The following is a 27,609-nucleotide window of genomic DNA, read 5'->3' as shown; positions in this document are numbered from 1 at the left end:
AATCATGTTCCCCCAGTCGTCTCTGCTCCAAGGAAAACAATCCCAGTCTTTCAAATCTCTCTTCATAACTAAAACTCTACAGCCCAGGCAACATTCTGGTAAATCTCCTCTGCATCCTTCCCAGTGCTATCATATCCCTCCTACAATGTGGATTCCAGAACTGCACACGATACATAGTTTTGGCCTAACCAATGCTTTATACAGTTCCAGCATAACCTCCCTGATCTTAAACTGATCTTCCCTGATCAAATGAAGTTACTGTGAAAATCCCCTAGTCGCCACATTCCGGCGCCTGTTCGGGGAGGCTGATCCGGGAATTGAACCGTGCTGCTGGCCTGCCTTGGTCTGCTTTCAAAGCCAGCGATTTAGCCCTGTGTTAAACAGCCCCTTATTAGCTGAGGCATAGAGTTTAAGATCAGATCCCCTTATATATAAGATATATATATAAGATCCCCTTATTTTGAGGCTATGCCCCCTAGTTCTGCTTTCCCCGACCAGTGGAAACAACCTGCCCGCATCTATCCTATCTACTCCCTTCATAATTTTATATGTCTCAATAAGATCCCCCCGCATCCTTCTAAACTCCAATGAGTACAGTCCCAGTCTACTCAACCTCTCGTCATAATCTAATCCCCTCAACTCTGGGATCAACCTAGTGAATCTCCTCTGCACTCCCTCCAGTGCCAATATCTCCTTTCTCAGGTAAGGAGACCAAAACTGACACAATGACTGAACTTTGTATATTTTTAAATATAAATTTAGAGTATCCAATTAAGGGGCAATTTAGCATGGCCAATCCCCTACCCTGGACATCTTTTGGGTTGTGGGGGTGAAACCCATGCAGACACGGGAGAATGTGAAACTCCACACCGACAGTGACCCACAGCCGGGATCAAACCTGGGACCTTGGCGCCGTGAGGCAGCAGCGCTAGCCACTATGCAGCCCATGACAACTCTGTATTGAGCTTGTACAGCACTCCAGCATTGAATCACAGACATGGCATAAATTGCACTGATGAGTTGTGGTATGTTTTGTGTTCTCTGCAGTGTTTTGCTGTGCTGTTTTCTTATTAATTCTGTGCAGGTCGGTGTGGAAGGGGGTTCATCTAAATGATCTGGAATTAGGCTTTATAGTAATAATAATATTTATTGTCACAAGTAGGCTTACATTAACACTACAATTAAGTTACTGTGAAAATCCCCTAGTCACCACATTCCGGCGCATGTTCAGGTACACTGAGGAAGAATTCAGAATGTTAGTTGCTTCCATAATAAAAGTTTGTTCAGGTTTTCTATATTACACTAATTTTAGACTTTTTAGAAGGTGATGCAGTGCCACCGTCCTCTGCATCATTAAATGTTGTTGAAGTTGCACAGAAGCTTTTGGATTGGATAAACTTGAGGCAGAAAAAAAATGTATTTAAGCTTTTTATGTTGAATATTTGCAGTGTGCTGCTTAGTGCTGTTAGTGGTGAGGATACACAAGATCGTACAGATCGTCTGCTGCTAACTCCATGGGTTAAATTTCTTTGGGAGTCGTACAGACAATGTTTGGATCTATTGCGTAACAACTCTAAAGTGGAGCGCCTTTATCATGACATTGCTCAGCAAGGTAGAGTTTCTTTGGTGAACTTGATTTCCTATCGAACCTGTTTCCCCCCCCCCCCACCCCTCCCTGTTTCCCTTTTCTTTAACTATCTTCTTAAATGGTGACATGATTTTGGCTTCAATTGTGAATTGCATAGTGCTTTCCACTGATTCAACCCCGTTGAAGTTTCTTCTGATTTTTGTCCTAAGTCTTGTGAACTTAATGTTACGCCTATATCCCCTCATTCTAAATCCATCACTGAATTTTTAAATCTACCTTGCCTGATCCCATTTATAGCGTAAAACCCAAAAGTGCATAGTATTCGAACTATGGTCTGAATAAAGTTGTATATTCAGGTTACCATTGCATTTGGGGTTTGATATTTTACATCTACTATTAGCTTATTTTATGCCAATCAGTTTGAGGTAGTTTTGATAACCATGACATCCAAAATATGCTATCCACTTTTCGCCCATTTCGGCGTTTTATCAATGTCTCATTGCAACTTTCTTTGAATTTTCAGAACAATTTATTATGCTTCCTGTTTTAGTATTGTCTGAATTTTGATATTTCCTGTTGGAATATACAAATTGTTGATGTACGTAGTGAACGGAAGCAGTCCCACCAGTCTGTGGGGCATTACTATCCCCGTCCAATCACCGAGAAACTGCCCTTAATGCCACTGTTTCCTCCCTTTCAACCTAAGAGGTTGGGAAAGGGTGCTATGAATAAACGTATAGCCACCTTGTTAAGTAAATAGTATTTGTGAACTGTGATCAATTTTTTTGTAATTTTACTTGCGCAGTTTTCTTGCTACCACCGTGGTACACCTGTTTTTTTTTAGTAGTTTTTCTTTGAAGGATTCCACAATTGAATGGATCCTTGAGAACACTCTAGGCACAATGGCACAGTGCCTCACAGCGCCAGGGAACCGGGTTTCAATTCTGGACTTGGGTGACTGCGTGGAGTTTGCATTTTCTCCGGGTGCTCCAGTTTCCTCCCACAGTCCAAAGATGTACAGGTTAGGTGGATTGGCCATGCTAAATTGCTCTTTAGTGCCCAAGGATGTGCAGGTTGGGTATGTTTATGGGGATGGGGCCTGGGTAGAGTGCTCACGGTGCAGATTTGATGGGACGAATGGCCTCCGACACCGTAGGGATTCTATGATTCTAACTGTCCCATTCTCATTTGTGGGCGACCCCTAATGCTATTTATTGCTATTTTTGTTCAGCCATTGAAGTATAATCTGTTCCTTTTTGGTGTTGGAAAATTACGTCGATATTATCAATTTGTCTTTTTTGCAGCTTTTAAGTTCTGCCTGCAGTATACTCGTAAGGCTGAATTCCGCAAATTATGTGACAACCTGCGTATGCACTTGGGACAAATCCAGCGTCACCATAACCAAAGCACTGCGATCAACCTTAATAATCCTGAGAGCCAATCCATGCATCTGGAGACTCGCCTTGTACAATTAGACAGTGCAATTAGTATGGAGCTTTGGCAGGTAATACTTGAACTTTATTAAGTACAATTGGCTTGTCCATAATGCGTTGTTGCCTAAGGCATAGCTTATAAACTTGCTGCTTAGAGTTAAACAGTACCGTTATTCAAATTGCTGTTACTCTGTTGGGACCCATAATAATAAAAGGAGTCAGGTTGCGACAGGCTCATTCCCCACTTAACTTCTATCTCTTGCATGAAGTACTACAGAATGAACATACCACGTCACAAAGGACATTCTAGATGACCACTTGATATATCCTATTTTACAGCTGATACTCTGGACTGATTTTGGATGGGGGTGTATTTTGTGTTCTGTCTTGTTGGTGTCAGATCCTTGCCCATTGGCCATGTGCTGCTGAAGGCAAACCTGGAAGAGAAGAATATTCTTGAGTTTTGAGTGACTGAACCACTCTTTACTGGCTGTGTTGATATATTTCTTTCCTGACTCTATCCATAATCACCGGCCAAATGTGCAGAATGATTTACAGACTATGGTTATTTTAGGGGAACCATTAGGAAGCTAATACTATAATTGCTTTATTATGTGGATTTAAAGAGAGAAAGTGTCCTAATTCTTAAAAAATCTCATTAAAAAAGACACATTTTGCTAACATTTGACTGTAGAACTAGGTGTTCTGTCTGCTTCAGGTCAGAGGTCAGTAACTTACTTTATTCTTCATTTTGAAATAATTTCAGAACCTTTACGTTTCAGTTTATGTAAAACTGAGGAGGTTAGTCAATCAATCTTGCAGTCGTAGCATAGCGGTCAGCTTTCCAACACTTAGCATTGGAGTTCGAATAAAGTGTTCATCATTTGAAAGAGTGCATGTTGACACATGAACCATAGTATGTCCTCTGCTCACCAATGCAAAGTGCATTTAAACTTGAAGGCACTGGCTGTTTCAAGATAAAATGCCTAGATTAGAGTTTTTCAAAGTGCAGCACCCAAGAGATCTAAAAGAATGATTTGATACCAAAAGCAGCTGACACCTATTAGTTTTATTGATCAGCTATGTTGAAACTAATTTCAGTATTTATTTAGAACAGTTTATTTGCTACTGACCTTAGTTTGCAGTAATTGTCTGCCGTGTGGGCACATGTAATAAGTGGAGCTAACTTTAGATCTAATTGCCAGTTCCAACAACATGGATGGATCCATAAAGAGATTGTCAAACTTGCCTAGTAAGGAACACTTGGTTGAAATATGGACTAGAATAATATCTCCTAATTCCAATCCATTAGTCTTTTAACCTACTCCTAAAAATATTTAACTGTGGGAATTAAAATTTTACATACGTTTTTGGATTAATGAGGATTCTGCTGTTTGTTTATAAAGCATATTTATTTTATAGGAAGCTTTCAAGGCAGTAGAAGACATTCATGGGCTGTTCTCTTTGTCGAAGAAGCCTCCCAAACCCCAGCTGATGGCTAACTACTACAATAAAGTATCCACAGTATTCTGGAAATCAGGAAACGCTCTGTTTCATGCATCCACTCTTCACCGGCTGTACCATTTGTCCAGGGAGATGAGAAAAAATCTTTCTCAAGAGGAGATGCAGAGGTGCAAAAATATTTAATTGCATAACTAGTGATGAACACTGAAGTGTTTTAGATTATAATAAAACACTAGGGAGAAGACACATACTGATTGGGTGGAGCGCAGCCAATTTGGTACACTAATACCCTGCGCCATAGACTGGCAAGTAGTAGGTTCCAGTTTCCCCTTGAGGGTGTGAATACTTGATCACGAGGTCCTGATCTCAACTTGCTTCCCAGTGTTCAAGCGAGACGAATAACCTGGAGATTCCAGGTCAGTCACACCTGGTAGTTGCAGATGAGGCTACCTGTTCAGGTTTTTGAAGGCGGTGTTATGTAGAAATAATTGGAGAAAGACTATAAGAGAAAGGTGACCTTAATGACAAAAGCAACGTTCTAAGGATGCTGGAAATTGAAGAATAAGATGCTGAATACACTTAGTAGGTCAGGCAGTAGAGTTTATGGGCCGTAATGTCCGGGTTCCATAGCATCGAATTGGGATGGTATTTCAAAGATACGCTGGGGAATCCTGCTGAGGTTCCGTATTCTTGAGGTTTTAGGGCAGCACGATAGCACAAGTGGATAGCACTGGCTTCACAGCACCAGGGTCCCAGGTTCAATTCCCGCTGGGTCACTGTCTGTGCGGAGTCTGCCCGATCTCCCCGTGTCTGTGTGGGTTTCCTCCGGGGGTGCTCCCACAGTCCAAAGACGTGCAGGTTAGGTGGATTGGCCATGATAAATTGACCTTAATGACCATAAAAGGTTAGATGGGGTTGCGGGGATAGGGTGGAAGTGAGGGCTTAAGTGGGTCTGCAGACTCGATGGGCCGAATGGCCCCCTGCACTGTATGTTCTATGTTCCCAGGTAAGCATTTGCATAGCAATTGTCGAGGCATGCTAGCTTTCTCTGGTGCTGGGAACCATCTGAAAAAATGATTTAAATTGCTAACTTCATTGTTTCACCAGGGGTATGCTGATGGTTACTCACGAAAACGTTAGAAGAAATAAAATCTCTTCTAACTTCTGCGTAATTACTTTAAAGGCACAGACTGATCCCCACATGTGATTCTCATTGGATTTCCTGCCACTCCACACACTCACCCAAACTTGAGCCCAACTTGCCAGCTCCCCGCCCCCAATCTTCTTCACCCACCGCAGAAGCCTACTGTCTCCTTGGCATGTCAGTTTTAATGGGACCTTTAAACTTAACTGCTATAAGGCAGCTAGAGCAGTAAAAAAGAGGCCTGTCCTCCACCCCAACTCTGTTAGACTTAGATGCTGAGCCCCGGTGAAAGCCGCGCTGCCTGGACTGTGCCTGCCTGAGTCAGGAAGGTCAGGCAAACGGGCACGGAAGAAATCTGATGCAGCTAAGTGGGTACGGGGTAAGAATCCAAAACTGATTGTCAATCCGCGGAAGTTACAATCCACTGTTTCAGGTGGAACTGGACAGGGTTAAAGGAATGACAGGTTTTAAACAAGTGGGAGAAAGTGAAGAACAAAAGAGAAGGTCTGTTATATGGTGGGAGGCAGGAGACATTAGATGACAAAAGGATCTAGTAATGAGACAAGGACAGGAAATAAAGATGGCCTAAGGGGAGGTAAGCTGCATCAAAAAGGGAAAACATGGGGTCAGAGGTTCTCTGAAATTGAACTCCATAAATATTGAGTCTGAAAGGCAGTAATAGTACTTCATCCTACGTTTGAGATGCTGGTCTTTGTGCTTAAATTGAGCTTCATTGGAACGATTATAGGAGGCCGTGGAATGGAGAATTAAAATGAAACATTAATTCTCTGGTGAGAGGAAAGGGAATTTTTAAAACACTGTTTAACTTAGAATTTTAAATGATAAGTTAAATAAACAATCATGATGGGCAGTGTAGATGCATTCTAGAATGCATTTAATGGTATCAATTGATATGGAGGCAATTCTTGCCTATTTAGATTGTAAGCTAGCAGGTCTAACCGTATCCAGAGTTTCCAATTTTATTCTTTTATGTAAAAAATAACAGTTACATTAGCAATGTTTTATGAGTTTGCTATTTCTTCAGAAATGAAGACGAGCTGTTATTTGTGAAACAAAACTAGAGTATGCCGAATGCAACTATTGCATGTGTGTAAAACCAGTTATACTGAAATATTTTGCAGTCACAACATGTATTACCCAGTGCATTGAATTTATAGTTAAAATCGTTTTTGTTTAAATAACTGCACTGCCTGCCATTAATAACGTGTTTTGACAACAGTCACATTAAATGTGTGTTTATTTTTATTATAGCAAGGGCTCTCTGGTTTCATGCAACCATTTGTTTTACTATATTCACAGGATGTCTACCAGAGTGCTTTTGGCTACTTTATCAATTCCTATTACTCCTGAAAGGACAGACATTGCCCGATTGCTCGACATGGATGGCATTATTGTCGAGAAGCACCGACGGCTGGCTACGCTGTTAGGATTACAGGCACCTCCAACTAGACAAAGTCTAATTAATGACATGGTATGATTTGTAGGGTACCCAAATTGTCATTCCAATGAGCAAACCTTAATTTTCACAAGTTTTGTTATTCGTTCTCTAGATATGACACGAGCAAAGGCCAGCATTTATTGCCCCACTGGTGTTGCATATATAGACAGACCAGATGAGATAAACACTGTAGGTTTCCCTCCGTAAAGGATGTCAGTGACGCGGGTGTTGGGAAAATACAACCACTTTCTAATTTTTTTTCCAACCATCCTTTATTTCCCGATCTTGTTAATTGAAGTTCAGTTCTGAGTACCATGGTGGGATTTGAACTTGCATTCTATAAAAATAACCATTATTATACTGGGGTGCCCCATTCGAGTGTAAAAAATTGATAATAAGTAGAGGGCTGGGGAATTGGAGAGAGTCTGTCCTTTCTTCATGTCATGGTAGAAATGCATTCATTGTCCAGAATACATTTTATTTTCTAAAGCATTTTCACTCAAGCTGAAAGTTGTTAATGTGCAGATTTACCATTATGGCAGAGTGGAATGAGTTGTAATAAAGCATGTTTCATTATCTCATTCTCAACCTTCGTGAGCTTTGTGATATTTCTTACGTGCCAGAGAAAAAGTTGAAGGTTAATTAGCAGCATGACCAATTCAGACGTATCATTGCTGCCAGTCACCTTCAGACAAGATGGATTATATAGGGAATCCTAGCTGTTTGTAAAATACAGCAGGCCAGCTTTATTAACATTCAAAATTAGGTTGATGGAGTGCGTAATAATTAATAAATGGTCTCTACAGTAAGTTATTTCCATGAATTAAATTACATCTTTAGGATGCATTTTATTTTAATTGTTTTTCTGATTTAGCATTGGCAAGGTGTTTATGGATATGTCGCAGAAAAACCTGTGTAGTAAATCGACTGCAGATATGTACGATGGTCTCCTAAGAATTAATTTCATCATCTGCTGACCAGAATCTTCACTATCAGCTTCAGAGAAATCTGTTATACTTTCAAGATGAGAAGGCAGTGGTATTGTTGTAGGGCTAGTAATCCAAAGGTCCAGAATAATGCTCTGGGGACCTAATCCCGCCATGGTAGGTGGTGACATTTGATTCAATAAAATGTGGAATTAAAAGTCCAACGGTGACCATGAAACCTGTGTTGATTGTCATAAAAACCCATCTGGTTCATAAATGCCCTTTAGGGAAGGAAATCTGTCGTCTTTGCCTGGTTGGGCATACATGTGACTCCAGATCCACAACAATATGGTTGACTCTTAAATGCCCTCGGGGATGGGCAGTAAATACTGGCCCATCGCATGAATTAATTTTTTTAAAAATGTGACAAATATTCAGGCAGTGCTGGTAGCTCTGTATTTTGCAGAGATCTGTTGAAAATCTTAGGATTTCATATGGCTAATAACATTCAATGCGACTTGAACAAAATCGGATTAAGCTTCAGTTATCCCAGTTAAATGAGATATCTTCTGGATTCTTGGTATAATGAGGTCCTTCAATGTCTACAAGGTGTGGTACATTCACATTAAAGTAGGAATATGAAAAAAATTATCAATTAAAGCTGAACTTTCAGCCATTTTTTGTTCATCGACCTTGTAGATAAATTGTTCAGAGACTGTTAAATACCTTTGAGAATGATTATAACTCCAGTCTCCTTGCTGAGCCATTATTTCTTTTTTTTTAAAAAACAGGTCCGATTCAATGTGATGCAGTACGCTGTGCCTGAAGTGAAGGGTGTGTATAATTGGTTAGAAATGGAGTTCCATCCACTCAAGCTTTGTGGGCGTGTTACTAAGGTAACAAATTACATTTGGCTTCCATGTTCTGTAGTTGAACAGTTTTACAGGGATAAATCGAATGTCTAAGATGTACTATTTGTATTACAAGATTTGCCAGGGTTTAAGAAGTTGGGGGCGATCTAATCCAGGAAACACAGATAAACAAATGCTACAGGGGAGAAGCCTTTTGGCAGGTGAATTCAGAACAAGGCCTAGGCTTCAATTTTCAGATTGAGATCTGGAAGCATTTTTGTACTTGGGTGATTGAAGTTTTCAAGGTGGAGGCCAAGATTTTTATTGGAAAGAGTATAAAAGGATATGGAACAATGACAGGAAAATGGAATTCAGGTATGATTTGATAAAATGGTGGAACCGATATGGGGGGAGGGGGCAAGAGAGTAGTGGCCTGCTCTCTTCTATCTTCCTGTTTTTAGCCTTGTAAATTTCTGTAATGTTGCTGTCAGCACCTTTCATTGTCTTGTTCTCTGTTGTCCGGAGATCAATGATATTTCTAATGTGCTAGAGTAAAACTGGAGGTTAATTAGCAGATGGTCTAACCAAGTAACCACAGCTGCCAGTCCCCTCCACACATTTTGCTTAGTACAGTCTCAAGTTTTATTTCCCATATTGTAATGAGATGATATCCTGATACATGCTTAGGTCATATACAGATTTTCTTGTTAAGTACCTACCAAAAATCAGTCAGCCCTTTATTGCTGGAAATTGCATTATTTTGTATACTTTTTCAATCATTGTATTATGTATAACAGCCAAATCATACATGGATAAACTCTTCAAATGCTTACTGAGTTGACATTGTGTCAGCCATAAATTTGCCTTTCTCAATTCTCTTTAAGGTTCTCAATTGGATCCGAGATCAATCAGAAAAGGAACCTGACCTTCAGCATTACGTGCCTCATTTGCAGAATAACACTATCCTTCGACTCCTACAGCAGGTGAGTACATATTTGAAGGATCAATGGTAGAAATTCAGTTCATTTTTGAATAATCTAATGCAAAGACCTAGGCTTCAAACTTAACTGGTGTGGCGCTGTCATTTTAAAAATGGTCATTCCTGCCACCTTGGACAGCAGAATGTTGCTGCTCCTCAGTTTGTGCCTTTATTCTCAAGAATCCTACATTTATTTTTGTTGTTCCTACTCTCATCTATTTGCTTTTCATTCAGGAACCCTTAATCAAGATTTACATCAGTAGCATGCAACTAAGGGACTAGATGTACGCTGCAGTGCTAGATGATTGCAATTTACAAGATCTATATGCTAAAATGTCGATCTTATCACTTATATTCATTTCACAATCGAATTTGATACTCATCCGTTTTCTTTTTTTTGTTTTATGCCCAACGTAAACCATTATAAACTGAAGGTAATGAGCATATTTTTAGCCTTTGGTAAAGTATTATCAGCACTTTTCTTTAGATGCATTTTTTAAGAACCCGAACAAGTGCCGGAATGTGGCGACTAGGGACTTTTCACAATAACTCATTGCAGTGTTAATGTAAGCCTACTTGTGACAATAAAGATTAGTATTATTATTTTTTTAAATAAATGTTTTATTAAAGTTTTCCAATCAGCGTTTTTAACATAACAAAAATAGAAATACAGTTAGTAATAAAAAATAACAATATAAACAGCCTAAAGCTTACAATGAAACTACTTACAAAACAGATTAAAATTTTTTTTTAAAAACAGAACAAGGTGGGTTTTGTCTCCATGCCCAACTCACATTATATCAACAGTACCCCCCCCCCCCCCCCCCCCCCAAAAAAATGCTGCTGCTGCTGACACCTACTGCTCCCCTAGAAAGTCCAGGAAAGGTTGCCACCGCCGGGAGAACCCCATCAAGGACCCCCTCAAGACAAATTTTATTCGCTCCAGGCTGAGGAACCCCGCCATATCGCTAACCCAGGTCTCCACGCTCGGGGGTTTCGAGTCCCTCCACATTAACAAGATCCGTCTCCGGGCTACCAGGGAGGCAAAGGCCAGTACCTTGGCCTCTTTTGCTTCCTGCACTCGCGGATCCTCCGCCACCCCAAATATCGCTACCGCTGGACTCGCCTTCACCCGAGCGTCCAAAACCCTGGACATCACCCTTGCAAACCCCTGCCAGGATACTTTAAGCGCCGGGCATGCCCAAAACATATGGGCGTGATTCGCCGGACTCCCCGCACACCTCGGGCACCTGTCCTCCACCCCAAAAAACCTACTCATTCTTGCTGCCGTTATATGCGCCCGATGCACCACCTTAAACTGGATTAACCCGAGCCTGGCACATGAGGAGTTCACCCTGCCCAGGGCATCGGCCCACAGGCCCTCATCCAGATCCCCGCCCAGCTCCTCCTCCCACTTATCATTCAACTCCCCCACTGAGGCTTCCTCTACCTCCTGCAGCTCCTGATATACGTCCAACATCTTCCCCATCCCTACCCAGACGCCAGACACCACCGTATCCTGGATCCTACGTGGGGCAGCCGCGGGAATGTCCCCACCTGTTTTCTAAGGAAGTCCCGAACCTGAAGGTACCTGAATGCATTCCCGGGGGGCAGGTCGAACCTCTCCTCCATGCGCCTGCATGCTGGGGAAAACCCCGTCTATAAACGGGTCCCCCATCCTCCTAATACCTGCCCTATACCAGCCTTGGTATCCCCCATCCAACCTACCCGGAGCAAATCTGTGGTTATTCCATATTGGGGTCCACACCGAGGCCCCCTCCTCTCCCCGGTGTCTCCTCCACTGCCCCCAGATCCTCAGTGCCGCCGTCACCACCGGACTAGTGGTGCATCGCGCCGGCGAGAACGGCAGCGGTGCCCCTAGACTGGTGCCTCTAAGCGACGCGCGCACCACCCCCCCCTTTGCTACGCTCCAAGAATACCCTTTTGATTCGCGGGGTTTTATTCACCCACACAAATCCCGTAACAATCCTATTCACCCGCTTAAGGAAGGACTTGGGGATGAAAATGGGGAGGCACTGAAATACGAAGAGGAACCTGGAGAGAATCGTCATCTTCACAGTCTGCACCCGTCCCGCCAAGGAAAGCGGGAGCATATCCCACCTTTTAAACTCTCCCTCCATCTGCTCCACTAGCCGGGTTAAATTGAGCCTGTGCAGGGCATCCCAGTTCCTGGCCACTTGTATCCCCAAGTACCGAAAGCTCCTCTCCACTATCCTGAGTGGCAGCTCCCTCAGTCTCTCCTCCTGGCCCCTACCGTGGACCACGAACAGCTCACTCTTCCCCACGTTCAACTTATACCCCGAGTACCTCCTGAAGTCCCCCAGGATCCGCATGACCTCCCCCATCCCCTCTAACCGGTCCGAAATATACAACAGCAGGTCATCCGCGTAGAGGGAGACCCGGTGCTCCTCCCCTCTGCGCACCAGCCCCCTCCAATCCCCCGAAGTCCTGAGCGCAATGGCCAACGGCTCAATTGCCAGGGCAAACCGCAACGGGGACAGCGGACACCCCTGTCTCGTCCCCCAGTGCAGCTGAAATATTCCTACCTTAGTCGGTTTGTGGACACACTCGCTACAGGGGCCTGATACAGCAGCTTGACCCACCCTATAAACCCCTCCCCAAATCCAAACCTGCCTAGCACCTCCCACAGATACTCCCACTCCACCCTGTCAAAGGCCTTCTCCGTGTCCATCGCAGCCACCCCCCCCCCCAGGGCATCATGATAATATGATAATATTCAGGAGCCTCCTCACGTTCGTGTTCAGCTGCCTGCCCTTAATAAAACCCGTCTGGTCCTCCCCAATCACTCCCGGGACACAATCCTCTATTCTGGTGGCCAGAATTTTTGCCAACAGCTTGGCATCCACATTCAGGAGTGATATCGGCCTGTAGGACCCACACTGGAGCGGATCCTTCTTCTTCAGGATAAGCGAGATCAATGCCTGCAACATTGTCGTAGGGAGGGTCCCTTCCTCCCTTGCGGGCTCAGCAACTCCGAGAACTTCTTATAAAATTCTACGGGGAAGCCGTCCGGGCCCAGGGCCTTACACGTCTGCATGCCTGCCAGCCCCCTGACTACCTCTTCCAACTCAATCGGGGCCCCCAGTCCCTCCACCCGCTCTGCTTCCACCCGTGGGAACCTCAACTGGTCCATGAACCGCCTCATCCCTTCCCCCTCCCTGGGGGGTTCCGACTCGTATAACCTCCCGTAGAACTCCCTGAAGACTTCATTAACCCTCTTTGTGTTGAGTAGGGCGTTAATCCCGAGGGGGTAGAATACTCCGCCATTGCGGTCTCGGACCCATTGTCAGGTGACTTATCTCCAAGTCCAGGATCCTACCCAACATGCGGCTCATAAAATCCGCATCGTCCCAGTTTGGGGCATATACATTCACTAACACCACCCGGGCCCCCTGCAGCTTGCCACTCACCATTATATACCTGCCCCCCCTTGTCTGCCACGATGCACCCCGCCTCAAACGCCACTCGTTTACTGACCAAAATGGCCACCCCTCTAACCCCGAGTGAAACACCTGTCCCACCCATCCTTTCCTCAGCCTCGTCTGGTCCGCGAGCTTTAAGTACGTCTCTTGCAACATGACCACGTCCGCCTTCAACCCCATCAAATGCGAGAACACGCGGGACCGCTTGACCGGCCCATTCAGGCCTCACATTCCACGTGATCAGCCTGGTCGGGGGGTTGACCCCACCCCCCCATCCCGCCGACTAGCCATCTCCCTTTTTTGGCCAGCCGCATGCCCCCGGCGGCCCCCCCGCCCGACTCTCCATCCATACCCCTCACCTGGCTCCCCTTCAGTCAGCAAAGCAGCACCACCCGCCCCCGCCAAGCATCCAAGATTAGTATTATTGTGCTAGGGCAGTTAGCTAGTGAAGGCTAGTTAGCAAAATGACAGCACAAGTAGCCACTATTGCCAATCTTCTACCGAAATGTATGAATTAAACCAGGCTACATTATTCCAAACTAGTCTCCAATTTTATTGTGACACCAAGCATTTATAGGAAAACTTGGGGTTTTAAAATTCCTAAATCTCTGCCAGTTTTGAATTTGAGTTTATTTTGCAATATTCGTTTTTACTATCTGCATGCCTTTACGTTTGGGAGTACCAATTATTAATAGACACTAATTATGCTAGGTGTAAACAATGATCATATCCTAAGAAATAACACCAGAAAAATTACTAGGTTATAAATGTTAAAATTCAATTTTTGTATGGATTCACAGGATGAGGGTATAGTTGGCAAGATCAACATTTACTGCCCTTCCTTAATTACCCTTGTGGAGATGGTGGTGAACCACCTTCACTAACTGCTGCAATCTGTGAGATATAGGTGCTCCGATGGTGAAATTATTTAGGGAGCGCCAGGATTTTGACCCAGTGGCAATTAAGGAGCATAGATGTATTTCCATTTTCGATACTGTACCACTGATTCTCCCCTGCACTTGCCTCCGTTGTCTTTCTAGGCAACCGAGGCCTGAGTTTATTGTGCATCTTGTAAATGGTGCACACTGTAACCATAGTGTGATGGAGGGATTGAATGAAATGTATCCTCATTTGACATTTTTTTTGCTACAAGATTGTTACAAATTTTGGGTCTGGCTTTGATATTTTCTCAGGGACAGTGGTGCTAGCCAATTCCACGACTGATCTGAACTTGCATCCTAAAATTATTCCAGCATCAGTTCAAATTTGTTCTGATGTTTTAGCTTTCAGCCTCTGGAAGGGAACTATATGCTTGAATGCATATTAGCAAATGATGTAGGCATCAATTATCTGGTTAGTTTACTCTGGAGCACAAAGTCAATAGCCACAACCAGTTAAAATCTGGAGCATAAATATAAATCGGGTCTCTGAAAAGCGTGCAAAATAAAGCACTTGATCTAATCCGTAATTTATTTTATACCACTTTTATTTGCACAGGTGGCCCAGATTTATCAAAGTATAGAGTTTACCCGCTTGGCTTCCTTGGTTCCCTTTGTTGATGCCTTTCAACTGGAGCGTGCCATTGTTGATGCTGCCAGGCACTGTGATTTGCAGGTAATGCCAATAATCACAGATATTGATCCATGTGGTGATGTCAAAATTCTATTAGATTTCAAATACTGAGCTTAGTTATTGGGTTAAAGTTTAATAAATCAGTCTTAAATCATTAGTTTGTATTGGGAACAGATAGTTTTCTTACATCAAATGCAATCAGCTGAAATTACCCCTCCAAGACTCTGTAGGAACATAGGAGTAGGTTATTTGACTCTGAACCTGCTCCACCATTCAATAAGATCATGGATGATCTGGTTGTGGTCACAATTCCACTTTCCTGTCTGCCGGCCAGAACTCCTAACCCCCTTGCCTAATAAAAATCTTTACTCTTATCTTGAATAAATTTGAAGACCCAGCCTCCATTACATTCTAGGGAAGAGAATGCTACACACCAGCCACTCTCTTAACCTGTATATCCCTTTGCAGACGCTGCTTCCTCTTAACTTACTATGTATCCCTTTGCAGACCCTGCTTCCTCTTAACTTACTGTCCTACCTATATTAGTGTAATTGGCAAATTTGGCTGCCATACATTCGGTCCCTTTGACCAAGTATTGATATAGATTGGAAATAGTTGAGGACCCAGCACTGATCCATGTGGCACTCTATTACTAGTTACAGCTTGTCAATCTGAAAAAGCTGCATTTATCCCAACAAACTGATCGACAGCATGTATTCTTGACTCTGAATTTGACTGCTGAATTGTAGATAGGTCACAGAAGAGGAGAATTTTTGTCGGGTGTTCTCATTTTTAATTGGAAGGTCCAAAGTCTTTTGCTCATCATCAGTGCAGTTTTTCCATGGATTCTACCAATTCTTGTCCTGAAAATAACAAGATTACAAGAGCTCCCGTAAAAATTCTGCGTTGTCTTTAAAATTGTACATAGAATATTGGAGACCATTAAGCAAAAATTTTGGTACTACTGAATGCAAGCAGTAATTTCTACTAAATTTTAAACCGCGTTTTCTGGTAGCCTTATGGGAACTTTAATCCTGCCTCAACTAAGAGGTGGGCATTTGAAGCACAGGTCAAATATATTCATGTAAAATGTGGACATTTGACGGATCAACGATACTTCTCTTGGTTCCATATACGATTAGAGATTAATTTGGATAGTTTTGCACTTGATTGTTAATCATTTCAAATGGGAACAATGTATTGCTTACTGATTTTGTTGACTTTGTTTTAGGTTCGCATGGATCATTCTTCTCGTACTTTACGTTTTGGCTCAGACCTTAACTATTCTCCACGGGAAGATTCACCAGTGGGTCCTTACTTGCAGCCAATGCCTTCAGAGCAAATCAGAAGTCAGCTGACTGCTATGTCTACTGCATTAGCTAAGGCTATCCAAGTTGTCAAGCCAACACACTTGCTTGTAAGTTTTATACTGTAAAGATAAATATTTACCTTAAGTAAATAACCTTGAGTCAGTGCCCTAATGGGTACAGTGATCCCAAGTGGAGAAGCAATAGAAGTATTAGCAGTATGGTATGCTGGTGAACTATGTTAAACCTCAGCCTCGAACAGAGAATGTTGTCACACCATGACTTGTTGCCAACCTGTAACAAGGTTTTCTCAGCTAGTTAAAGTGGGTTGTATTCTTAAATGTGGATGATGCAGCCTTATCAAGCTTTCTCATTATTTGATGGTGAGTTTAAAAAAACGTTTTCATACAAGTAATATGCTCGCTGATATTTTATAAAGGAATGGCTAAACTCAGCAGAACTGTCTCGATAATCAGTCTCTACAGTTGCGCAAGGACTGAAAATTAACAAGGACCTGGCCCCTTGTGGCTCAGTTGTGTATAGCCTCAATTATCTGAGCTATGAGCGGAGCCCTACATATACATGAATTTAAATATGAGGAGATCCTGTTTTTTGAGAAGTTCACATTCATGAATACCTCCCTATGTTTCCCATATTTAATGCTTTAGAATGAGAAAGAAGAGCAGCACAAGCAAGCTGTCAATGCTTATTTGAAAAATGCCAGGAAGGAACACCAACGAATCCTTGCCCGTCGCCAGACTATTGAGGAGAGAAAGGAACGTCTGGAAAGCCTGAACGTTCAACGGGAGAAAGAAGAAATGGAGTTGCGAGAGGCAGAGCTTCAGAAGGTTCGCAAAGCTGAAGAGGAGCGTTTACGTCAAGAGGCACAGGAGAGGGAGAAAGAACGTCTTATGCAAGAGCATGAAAACATCAAACGGAAACATGTGCGAGAACGTCTGGAGCAGATCAAAAAAACTGAACTGGGAGCGAAGGCATTTCGGGATATTGATATTGAAGTAAGATACAGACAGTCCTGCGTACCTTTATTTGAAAGTTCATACCTATAAAATGCTTTCTTTTTTTGATAAGCAAATGATATTGCCATCAAATTTACAACAGGCGGGCCCATTCAGCCCACCTGTTTATGCCGTGTACAAGCCGTCTCCTATCCTTCCTCATCTAACTATCAGCACAAGCCTTTTTCCCAAACTTATCCTGCAGTAAGGGGTTGCATATTCTCACCAATTTTGGGGTAAAGTTTTGTCAAAGTTCTTCTTGATTTCTTGATAACCAGAGGCCATCCGTACAAGATCGGTTTGGTCTTCCCCACAAATGGAAATGGTTATCTACTCCATAAAACCTTTTTATAATTTTGAAGACGTCTTAGGTTATCTTCAGTAGCCCTGTTGTTCAGTAGCGTTTCTTTAAATCCAATAATCAAACAAGAATTGTGGTTAGCACCTTCTTTATCCAAAACCTTAAGTACTGAATCCTCACTACCTCATTTTAATCCTACATCAAATAAAACCTGTTTCTTCAGATCTCTGCATTGCTGTTGTACAGGGGTTTGGCCGACAATATGACTTCATGCTCGCATGTGCTCTGTAACTACCTTTTAAGTACATTTTTTAACATTATCTTCCCTACACTTGCTTTGCTGAGATGAGAGGACTTGATGCATTGGGTTTGAGGGCAAGAATTTGAACCACCATGTAAAGTGAGAACTTGATTCTTGTACAAGCTATGCCATATAAATTGAAAGAGGATACTGCATTTTTAGTTGTGGAAATTGCACAAACTTTGTTCTGGTGCACACTATTTGATTATGAACCTATGATATTTTTCAAAGAACCTTGAAGAACTGGATCCAGATTTTATCATGGCGAAGCAGGTTGAGCAATTGGAGAAAGAAAAGAGGGAACTTCAAGAACGTTTGAAAAATCAGGAAAAGAAGGTGAGCAGAGGGGTCATTCGATGAACCACGATCATAATGAAATAAAGTGGTGACATCTGCTTCTTGGTAAGATATGAAGCAGGAGTGTTGGTACTGATGTGATAACTAGATTAAAATGAGTAAAGATTCATTGAGACAAGTTGGCTGTGTGATATGGAGTCTGGTAACAATGGCAGTGCTAGTAAGAACACATTTCAAGCCAAGCGCTTTTCTATTTTAGAGTGAAGGACAGAATGAGCAGTAGAATCGCTAGTGGCTGTTCTATACACCATGTCCAATCTCCTGCCAGCCTTTGGTTTTTAGTCGATCAAGATTGGGCAGGTGGTGGATAATACATTAAAAATGCAGAATATTAATTACATTCCAGGGGAAGAGTAAACTCGAACAATATTTTGCCCATATTTTTGAGACAATCAGTGAGAAAGTAGCCTTTACCAAGACATGGATTAATTTGTCGTTTCCCTGTGCTTTCATTTTTGTATTAGTTTCTACTCCAACCAAAATATTTGAACTTGCTAGATTCTGTTCTTGTAACAGATTAAAAGCAGCACGCTGCATGCAATCAGGAGTAAGTTTCTGCCAAAGCTAACACCTAGAAGAAGTAACTAGCTTATTGAAATCTGCCATGACCGTGTACACGATTTAAAATCTACCAAATTTCTCTCGAACATTGTATAACATGGATTTGTTTTAAAGTAAGTGCTACTGGTAATTCTCCTTACTGTTGGTTGTTTCTTTGTGCAGATTGACTTTTACGAAAGAGCCAAGCGATTGGAAGAAATACCTTTGCTCAAAACTGCATTTGAAGAACAGAGAATAAAAGATATGGAATTGTGGGAGCTTCAAGAGGAGGAAAGGGTGAGTGATATAGTTTGTATACCGCTTTTCAGATCCGTTCTTTGCTTTCTGCTTAATGCAATCATTTCGAACATTGTTCTCAACGTCTCTTGATGTCGCAACCTGTATTAAGTTCTTTGATTTAAAATGGGGTTAAATTATATCTGTCTGTGAAGTTGAAGATTGTGACTTTCTTTTTTGCAGATCACTAATATGAAAGTCGAGCGTGAGAAGGCCCTGGAGCACAAGAATCGAATGTCTAGGATGATGGAGGATCAAGACCAGTTCCTAACCAAGCTGATGGCTTCACGACGTACTGTTTATGAGGTCTGCAATTTATTAAATAGCTTGTTAATAGTATCTTGGCGTGAAGATATTCTTAAACCATTGTTTCGGAAATCGCCCAGTATTTTTAGTTTCCATAAGATCAGTAGTTTGTCCATATAAATATTGCTCTGGTAGCAAGTTGGTTAAATCACCTCAGGGCAGCAGAGCTTGGCATAGGGGATATGGTTCTTTTTATTAAGTTGTCTTCTGTTTTGTTCTGAGAAAAGGAAAAACTGAAGAATTTCCAAGAGAGACTCAGTGAAGAACGGAAGATGCATTTAGACGAACGTAAGAAGCAACGCAAGGAGGAAAGACGCAGAATCTACTACATAGAAAAAGAGGAGGAAACTCAGCGATTGGAGGAAGAGAAGCTTAAGAAAGGTTTGACTGCAGTTGCTGCATTTTCAGAATAAAATAGACGCGTGAACAGTTGCAGTGCAAGGATTCTTATTTTTGGGGTTTCTTGGTGCAGAGCGCGAAGAGAAGGAACGCGGTGAACGTGAAAAACGGGAAGCTGAGGAGCGCGAGTACCAGGAAAAACTGAGGAAATTGGAAGAAATTGAAAAGAAACGACGCCAACGAGAGATGGAAATTGAAGAACGAGAACGTCGTAAAGAAGAAGAAAGGAAATCTGCTGACGACCAGTTTCGTAGAACGGTAATTTCTTTTTTGGTATCTTTTCTTCATTGTTATGCTTCAAATGGCCAAAGCATCAAATTTCTTTAAAAAAAAAAAAAAAAATTTTTATTAAAGTTGTTCATAAAATATCAACAACAAAATGAGATCATCTCAGCAAAGCAAAGAACCCAACAGGGTTAAGTACAAAACACAATCCAGAAAAGCAATCCCCCATACCCCTCCCCCCTGTACATTAATAATAAATTAACATTAACACCCCGACTTAACACAACTGGTATATACATCCCCCCCCATGACCCTCCAGTGCAAATAACAAAAACAGAAATAGAAATAAAGTAAACCCCCCCCCTGAGTTGCTGCTGCCATTGACCAATGTCTACCGTTCTGCCAGGAAGTCTAAGAACGGTTGCCACCGCCTGAAGAACCCTTGTACCGACCCTCTCAAGGCGAATTTCACCCTCTCCAATTTAATGAACCCCGCCATATCGTTGATCCAGGATTCCAAGCTTGGGGCCTCGCATCCTTCCACTGAAGAAGAATCCTTCGCCGGGCTACCAGGGACGCAAAGGCCAGAATACCGGCCTCTTTCGTCTCCTGCACTCCCGGCTCCTCTGCCACCCCAAATATTGCGAGCCCCCAGCCCAGTTTGACCCTGGATCCTACCACCCTCGACACCGTCCTCGCTACGCCCTTCCAAAATTCCTCCAGCACTGGGCATGCCCAGAACATATGGGTGTGATTTGCTGAGCTCCCTGAGCACCTAACACACCTGTCCTCCCCCCGCCCCCCCAACTGACTCATCCTTGTCCCGGTCATATGTGCCCTGTGCAGCACCTTAAACTGCCTGAGGCTGAGCCTCTCGCACGATGAGGAAGAGTTCACCCTCCCCAAGGCACCTGCCCACGTCCCTTCCTCAATTTCCTCTCCTAACTCCTCCTCCCACTTACCATTTACCTCCACCACCGAGGCCTCCTCCTGCATCACCTGGTAGGTTTCCGAGATCTTCCCCATTCCCACCCCCCCGAGAGCACCCTGTCCTGTACTGTGTGTGGCAGTAGCCGCGGGAATTCCGCCACTTGCCGTCTGGCACACGCCCTTACCTGTAAATACCTGAAGGTGTTCCCCGGGGGGAGCCCGTACTTCTCCTCCAGCTCACCCAAGCTTGCGAACTTCCCATCTACAAACAGGTCCCCCAACTTTCGTATCCCTGCCCCGTGCCACCCCGAAAACCCTCCACCTGTTTTTCCTGGGGTGAACCGGTGGTTTCCCCCGTATTGGGGTCCACGCCGAGGCCCCAACTTTCTCTCTCCCCCCCCCCCCCCCCCCCCCCCCCCCATGTCGCCTCCACTGCCCCCAAATTTTGAGGGCAGCCACCACCACCGGGCTCGTGGTATATCTCTTTGGAGGGAGCGGCGCCGTTGCCAGCGCCCTCAGACTCATACCCACACAAGACGCCGTCTCCAGCCTCTTTCTTGCAGCCCCCTCCATCACCCACTTGCGCACCATCGTCGCATTAGCGGCCCAGTAATACCGACAGAGGTTGGGCTGCGCCAATCCCCCCCTGTCTCTACTTCGCTCCAGGAACACCCTTCTCACCCTCGGAGTCCCTCGCGCCCACCCAAACCCCATTATACTCCTGTTTACCCGCCTGAAAAAAAGCCTTCGGGATAAACACGGGGAGGCACTGGAACAGGAACAAAATCCTTGGGAGCACCGTCATTTTAATTGACTGCACCCTACCCGCCAAGGACAGCGGCAACGCGTCCCACCTCTTGAACTCCTCCTCCATTTACTCCACCAGCCTTGTAAAGTTAAGCCTATGCAGAGCCCCTCAGCTCCTGGCCACCTGGACCCCCAAATACCTGAAGCTCCTCTCCGCCCTTTTTAGTGGGAGCTCGCCAATCCCCCTCTCCTGGTCCCCTGAATGAACTACGAACAGCTCGCTCTTCCCCATATTGAGCTTGTACCCCGAAAGGTCCCCGAATTCCCTAAGGATCCTCATTACCCCTGGCATTCGTCCCACCGGGTCCGCCACATACAGCAGCAGGTCGTCCGGATAAAGCGACACCCTATGCTCCTCCCCATCCCGCACCAACCCCCTCCAGTCCCTTGACTCCCTCAGTGCCATAGCCAGGGGTTCAATCGCCAGTGCAAAGAGCAGGGGGGACAGGGGACACCCCTGTCTCGTCCCTCGGTGCAACTAAAAGTACTCTGACCTCCTCCTGTTTGTGGCCACACTTGCCATCGGGACCTCATACAACAGCCTAACCCACCTGACAAACCCCTCCCCAAACCCGAACCTCTTCAGCACCTCCCACAGGTACCCCCACTCTACCCTGTCAAAGGCTTTCTCAGCATCCATCGCCACCAGTATCTCCGCCTCCCCCTCCTTCTCCGGCACCATGATAACGTTCAAAAGCCTCCGCACATTCGCGTTCAACTGTCTCCCCTTCACAAACCCCGTCTGGTCCTCATGGATGATCTGTGGCACACAATCCTCAATCCTCATGGCTAAGACCTTAGCCAGCACCTTAGCATCTACATTTAACAAGGAAATCGGTCTGTAAGATCCACATTGCAGGGGATCCTTGTCTTGCTTCAGGATCAAGGAGATCAGTGCCCGGGACATTGTCGGGGGCAAAGCCCCCCCCCCTCCCATGCCTCATTAAAGGTCCTGACTAGCAGCAGGCCCAACAGGTCCATATATTTTTTATAGAATTCGACCGGGAAACCGTCGGGCCCGGTGCCTTCCCCGCCTGCATGCTTCCTATCCCTTTAATCAGCTCCTCCAGCCCAATCGGGGCCCCCAATCCCGCCACCAGTCCCTCTTCCACCTTTCGAAACCTCAATTGGTCCAGGAAGTGGCCCATTCCTCCCTCCTCACGTGGGGGCTCGGATCGGTACAATTCCTCGTAAAAGTCCCTGAAGACCCCATTGATGCCAACCCCACTCCGCACCACTCTCCCTCCCCTGTCCTTTACTCCCCCGATCTCCCTAGCTGCGTCCCGCTTCCGAAGCTGATGTGCCAGCATCCGGCTTGCCTTTTCCCCATACTCGTAGATCGCCCCCTGGGCCTTCCTCCACTGCGCCTCCGCCTTTCTGGTGGTCACCAGGTCGAATTCGGCCTGGAGGCTACGCCTCTTCCTCAACAATCCTTCCTCAGGCTCCTCCGCAACCTGCTGTCTACCCTCACCATCTCCCACACCAGCCTCTCCCGCTCCCTCTGCTCCTTGTGGGCCCTAATGGAGATCAGCTCTCCCCTCACCACCGCCTTCAGTGCCTCCCATACCATCCCCACTCGGACATCCCCGTTATCGTTGGTCTCCAAATACCTCTCTATACTTCCTCGGACCCGCTCGCTCACCTCCTCGTCCGCCAACAGCCCCACCTCCAAGCGCCACAGCGGGCGCTGGTCCCTCTCCTCCCCATCTCCCAAGTCCACCCAATGTGGGGCGTGGTCCGAAATGGCTATTGCTGAATACTCAGTATCCTCTACACTCGCTATCAGCGCCCTACTCAAAATGAAAAAGTCGATTCGGGAATAAGCCTTATGGACATGTGAGAAGAATGAAAATTCCCTAGCCCCCGGCCTTGCAAATCTCCAAGGGTCCACCCCTCCCATCTGGTCCATAAACCCCCTCAGCACTCTAGCTGCCGCCGGCTTCCTACCCATCCTAGACCTGGAGCGATCCAGTGCCGGATCTAGCACCGTGTTAAAGTCTCCCCCCATTATCAGGCCCCCCACTTCCAAGTCTGGGATCCGACCCAACATACGCTGCATAAAACCTGCATCGTCCCAGTTCGGGACATACACATTGACCAGTACCACCCTCTCTCCCTGCAACTTACCACTTACCATTATGTACCTACCGCCATTATCTGCCACAATGCTCGACGCCTCGAATGGTACCTTCTTTCCCACCAAGATCGCCACCGCTCGATTTTTGGCATCCAGCTCCGAGTGGAACACCTGACCTACCCATCCTTTCCTCAATCTTACCTGGTCTGCCACCTTCAGGTGTGTCTCCTGGAGCATAACCACATTCGCCTTGAGCCCCTTCAGGTGCGCGAACACGTGGGCCCGTTCGGTCCCCTTACATTCCAGGTTATCAGCGGGATCAGGGGGTTACCCCCCCCTGATTTACTCCCCCCATTGCACTTACGCAACTGACTCCTGCTGACCCCGGCCACTCCCGCCTCTCCTTCGACTCCTCCCATTGTGTGGCACACCCTCCTCTCCCGTCCCCATCCATCGGCTCTCCCCCTTCCATTCTAAGCGTGGGAAACAACCCTCGCTTTTCCGCCCCCTCCAGTCTTCAGCGCGGGGAAAAGGCCGCGCTTTCCACCTACTAGGCCCCACTACCTCTGCCTCAGCTCCTTTTACAGGCCCAGTCCCCTCACCCCCGACTCGGGGCCCCATCCACCCTCACCTACCCGAAAGAGAAAAACACAGAGAAAAAGGAAACCTGGAGCAATACAAAGGCCCCCCCCCTCGAAGAAAAATAAACATAAACATAACATATCAACCGCAGTCCCCAATCGCCCATCCCGACCCTCAATCTGTGTCCAACTTCTCGGCCTGAGCAAAGGCCCACGCCTCCTCCGGAGACTCAAAATAATGGTGCCGGTCCTTGTAGGTGACCCACTGTCGCGCCGGCTGCAACATGCCAAACCCCCCCCCTTCCTGTGCAGCACTGCCTTCGCTTGATTGTACCCGGCCCCCCTCTTCGCCACCTCCGCACTCCAGTCCTGGTATATTCAAACCTCCGCGTTCTCCCACCCGCTGCTCCTCTCCTTCTTGGCCCACCTGAGCACACACTCCCGATCGACAAACCGGTGGACCTCACCAGCACCGCCCGCGGAGGCTCGTTAGCCTTGAGCCTCCTCGCTAGCACTCTATGGGCCCCTTCCAGCTCCAGGGGCCCCTGGAAGGACCCCGCTCCCATCAGCGAGTTCAACATGGTGACCACATAGGCCCCCACGTCTGGCCCCTCCAGACCCTCCGGGAGGCCCAGAATTTGCAGATTCTTCCGCCTCGACCAATTCTCCATCTCGAACCGCTCCTGCCATTTCTTGTGGAGCACCTTGTGCGCCTCCACCTTTACCGCCAGGCCTAAAATTTCGTCCTCATTATCAGAGATCTTTTGTCGAGTCTCACGGATCGCCACCCCCTGGGCCGTCTGTGTCTCCAGCAGCTTATCAATAGAAGCCTTCATCGGCTCTAGCAGGTCCGTTTTAATCTCTCTGAAGCAGCGCTGGATAACCTCCTGCTGCTCCTCCGCCCACTGCATCCACGCTGCCTGGTCTCCACCCACCGCCATTTTGGTCTTCTTCCCTCGCACCTTCTTCGGGTCCACCACCACCTTTTTTGTCGCCCCGCTCCTAGTTGAAGCCATATACTGACGGGGAGCTGTTATAAACTCCTTCCCACACCGGGAAACGTCGATAAAGTGCCGTTGGGGGCCCTAAAAAGAGCCCAAAAGTCCGTTTTTGCAGGAGCCGCCGAATGTGCGACTTAGCTCCGCATAGCCGCAACCGGAAGTCCAGCATCAAATTTCTTGATGATTCTGATCAGCACTCTGATATCACAGCAAAAAAATTGAAGTCAAATAAGTCATGATGGGTGATATCCATTTTCCACCTTCACAATTGAATGCCTTGCTTCTATGCAATGATTTGCTGTACAATTCCAAAAGAAGGCAAAACATAATCTTACCGGAAGTGCATATTTTTGATGGGATAGGCTGCTTTGAGTAAGCGATAAATGTCATCCTCTGGACTGAAGAGGCTATTTTCACTGTTCATGTCCGAAAGCGCTGATACCGCCTCCAGGGTTCCGTAAAGAACGAGGTGGATATTAAACTTTCATACTAGGGTGGCATGAGGCGCAGTGGTTAGCACTGGCACTGGCGCTAAGGACCTAGGTTTGAATCCTGGCCCTGGGTCACTGTCCGTGTGGAGTTTGCATATTCTCCCCGTGTCAGCGTGGGTTTCACCCCCACAACCCAAATATGTGCAGGTTAGGTGGATTGGCCATGCTAAATTGCCCCTTAATTGGGAAAAAAAAAATTTTGGTATTCTAAAATTGGCCCTTAATTGGAGAAAAAAAAATAATTGGGTATTCTAAAATTTAAAAAAAAAAAAACTTTCTCACTGTTGTCCACTTAAACTGAGGAAATGAGTTGAGTAGTATGATTGTAGTAAGCAGCAACTTGAGTCGAGCAACAAATGAGAAGTGCACAAAAGCTATTGACAGCGAAATTTGTTATCAAACTGTTCCCAGTGACATCAGAAAGTCAAAATTTTTAAAGTTAACTGTCATGTGTTTATTGAATTCGACTGTTTTTTGCAAAAAAAAATTGTACTAGTACATGCGGCAATATTCATTTTAAGGTCCAGGAAGAGTAGCATGATGGATGATTTTTTAAAAAAGTATCTTTCTCCGGCATAATAATTTATAAATTTATAGAATTTACAGTGCTGAAGGGAGGCCATTCGGTCCTTGGAAAGAGCACCCACCCAAGCCCACACCTCCATCCTGTCCCAGTAAGCCAGGAACCCCACCTTTTGAAATGAAAAATGAAATGAAAATCACTTATTGTCACAAGTAGGCTTCAAATGAAGTTACTGTGCAAAAGCCCCTAGTCGCCACATTCCGGCGCCTGTTCGGGGAGGCTGGTACGGGCATTGAACCGTGCTGCTGGCCTGCCTTGGTCTGCTTTCAAAGCCAGTGATTTAGCCTTGTGCTAAACCAGCCCTGATTTGTTTTTGGACAATGGACATTTAGCGGGGCCAATCCACCTGGCCTGTGGGAGGAAACCGGAGCACCCGGAGGAAACCCACGCAGACATGGGGAAAACGTGCAGACTCCGCACAGACAGTGACCCAAGCCGGGAATCGAACCTGGGACCCTGGAACTGTGAAGCAACTGTGCTACCGTGCTGCCCCTTTTGTATTTAATGTTGCCACTTCAATTGTTTTTCACTGAAGTGTCTGCTAATTGGAAAAGTAAATTTTGTGTAATTCAATCTCATTGCAAACTGAATAAGGCCAAAAAGTAAAGTGAAAACTTTCCCTTTTCTCAGCTCGGGGAAGCTTTGCCAAATTAATCATTAGGTGAGTTTGTGTTTTGGGTAGATTGACCCGCAATTTTAAAAACTTGAAGAATTGTTTGAAGTTACTTTTGAGCTTACTTTGGGTTAATATTTGTATACAATAGGATTCATTTTATGGAAGAGTTACCGTTGAATTGTATTTGGATGTGAATTAAAAAGGAACAACTACATCAGCATTGACAGTTACATATTTAAATTTGTTTTCCTTGGCAGGACACTCCGCGCTGGAATGACAGAGACACTGATCGAGATGGTTGGAGGGATTCCCGTATTATAGAAAGGGATTCAGAATGGAGACGTGGTGGAACTGATGCGTATGTAGTTACAGTAAAATAGTGGTTAAATCTAAGTTAATGATTGTAAAATCAAATAGCACAATTTCAGGCCATATGGCCTAATTAATGTGTTGGTGCTTTGAAAGAGCTATGCAAGTATTCACACTCTTTCCCTGTAACCCTACGTGTTGTCCCTTTAAGTATATCTCCATCCCTTTTTGAAAATTGATAATTGAATCTGCTACTACAAACATAGAGTCATAAGAGTTTTTACA

General features: G+C 45.1%; 1 protein-coding gene and 2 non-coding genes across 3 annotated transcripts in view; all 3 read left to right on the top strand.

Annotated features, from left to right (window-relative positions):
• The window catches only part of eif3s10 (eukaryotic translation initiation factor 3, subunit 10 (theta)), a 51,085-nt gene that overhangs the window by 10,605 nt on the left and 12,871 nt on the right, over positions 1–27,609 (top strand). The window contains exons 4-18 of the mRNA XM_072479503.1: positions 1,449–1,612; positions 2,893–3,092; positions 4,444–4,652; positions 6,950–7,121; positions 8,806–8,910; positions 9,750–9,848; positions 14,806–14,922; positions 16,112–16,297; positions 16,856–17,203; positions 18,037–18,141; positions 18,886–18,999; positions 19,183–19,305; positions 19,533–19,686; positions 19,778–19,962; positions 27,273–27,373. Of these exons, the coding sequence (XP_072335604.1) occupies positions 1,449–1,612; positions 2,893–3,092; positions 4,444–4,652; positions 6,950–7,121; positions 8,806–8,910; positions 9,750–9,848; positions 14,806–14,922; positions 16,112–16,297; positions 16,856–17,203; positions 18,037–18,141; positions 18,886–18,999; positions 19,183–19,305; positions 19,533–19,686; positions 19,778–19,962; positions 27,273–27,373 (2,382 nt within the window). The remainder of the gene's footprint in view (positions 1–1,448; positions 1,613–2,892; positions 3,093–4,443; positions 4,653–6,949; positions 7,122–8,805; positions 8,911–9,749; positions 9,849–14,805; positions 14,923–16,111; positions 16,298–16,855; positions 17,204–18,036; positions 18,142–18,885; positions 19,000–19,182; positions 19,306–19,532; positions 19,687–19,777; positions 19,963–27,272; positions 27,374–27,609) is intronic.
• Positions 7,650–7,785, top strand: LOC140393440 (small nucleolar RNA SNORA19). Its single transcript, XR_011935621.1, has one exon. It is a non-coding gene; the product is annotated as a small nucleolar RNA SNORA19 (small nucleolar RNA).
• LOC140393439 (small nucleolar RNA SNORA19) lies at positions 9,354–9,486 on the top strand. Its single transcript, XR_011935620.1, has one exon. It is a non-coding gene; the product is annotated as a small nucleolar RNA SNORA19 (small nucleolar RNA).

Source organism: Scyliorhinus torazame, chromosome 16, assembly GCF_047496885.1.
Source record: "Scyliorhinus torazame isolate Kashiwa2021f chromosome 16, sScyTor2.1, whole genome shotgun sequence".
Classification (NCBI taxonomy): domain Eukaryota; kingdom Metazoa; phylum Chordata; class Chondrichthyes; order Carcharhiniformes; family Scyliorhinidae; genus Scyliorhinus; species Scyliorhinus torazame.
The sequence above is the reverse complement of the archived record's forward strand: the minus strand, read 5'-3'. Positions and strand labels throughout refer to the sequence as shown.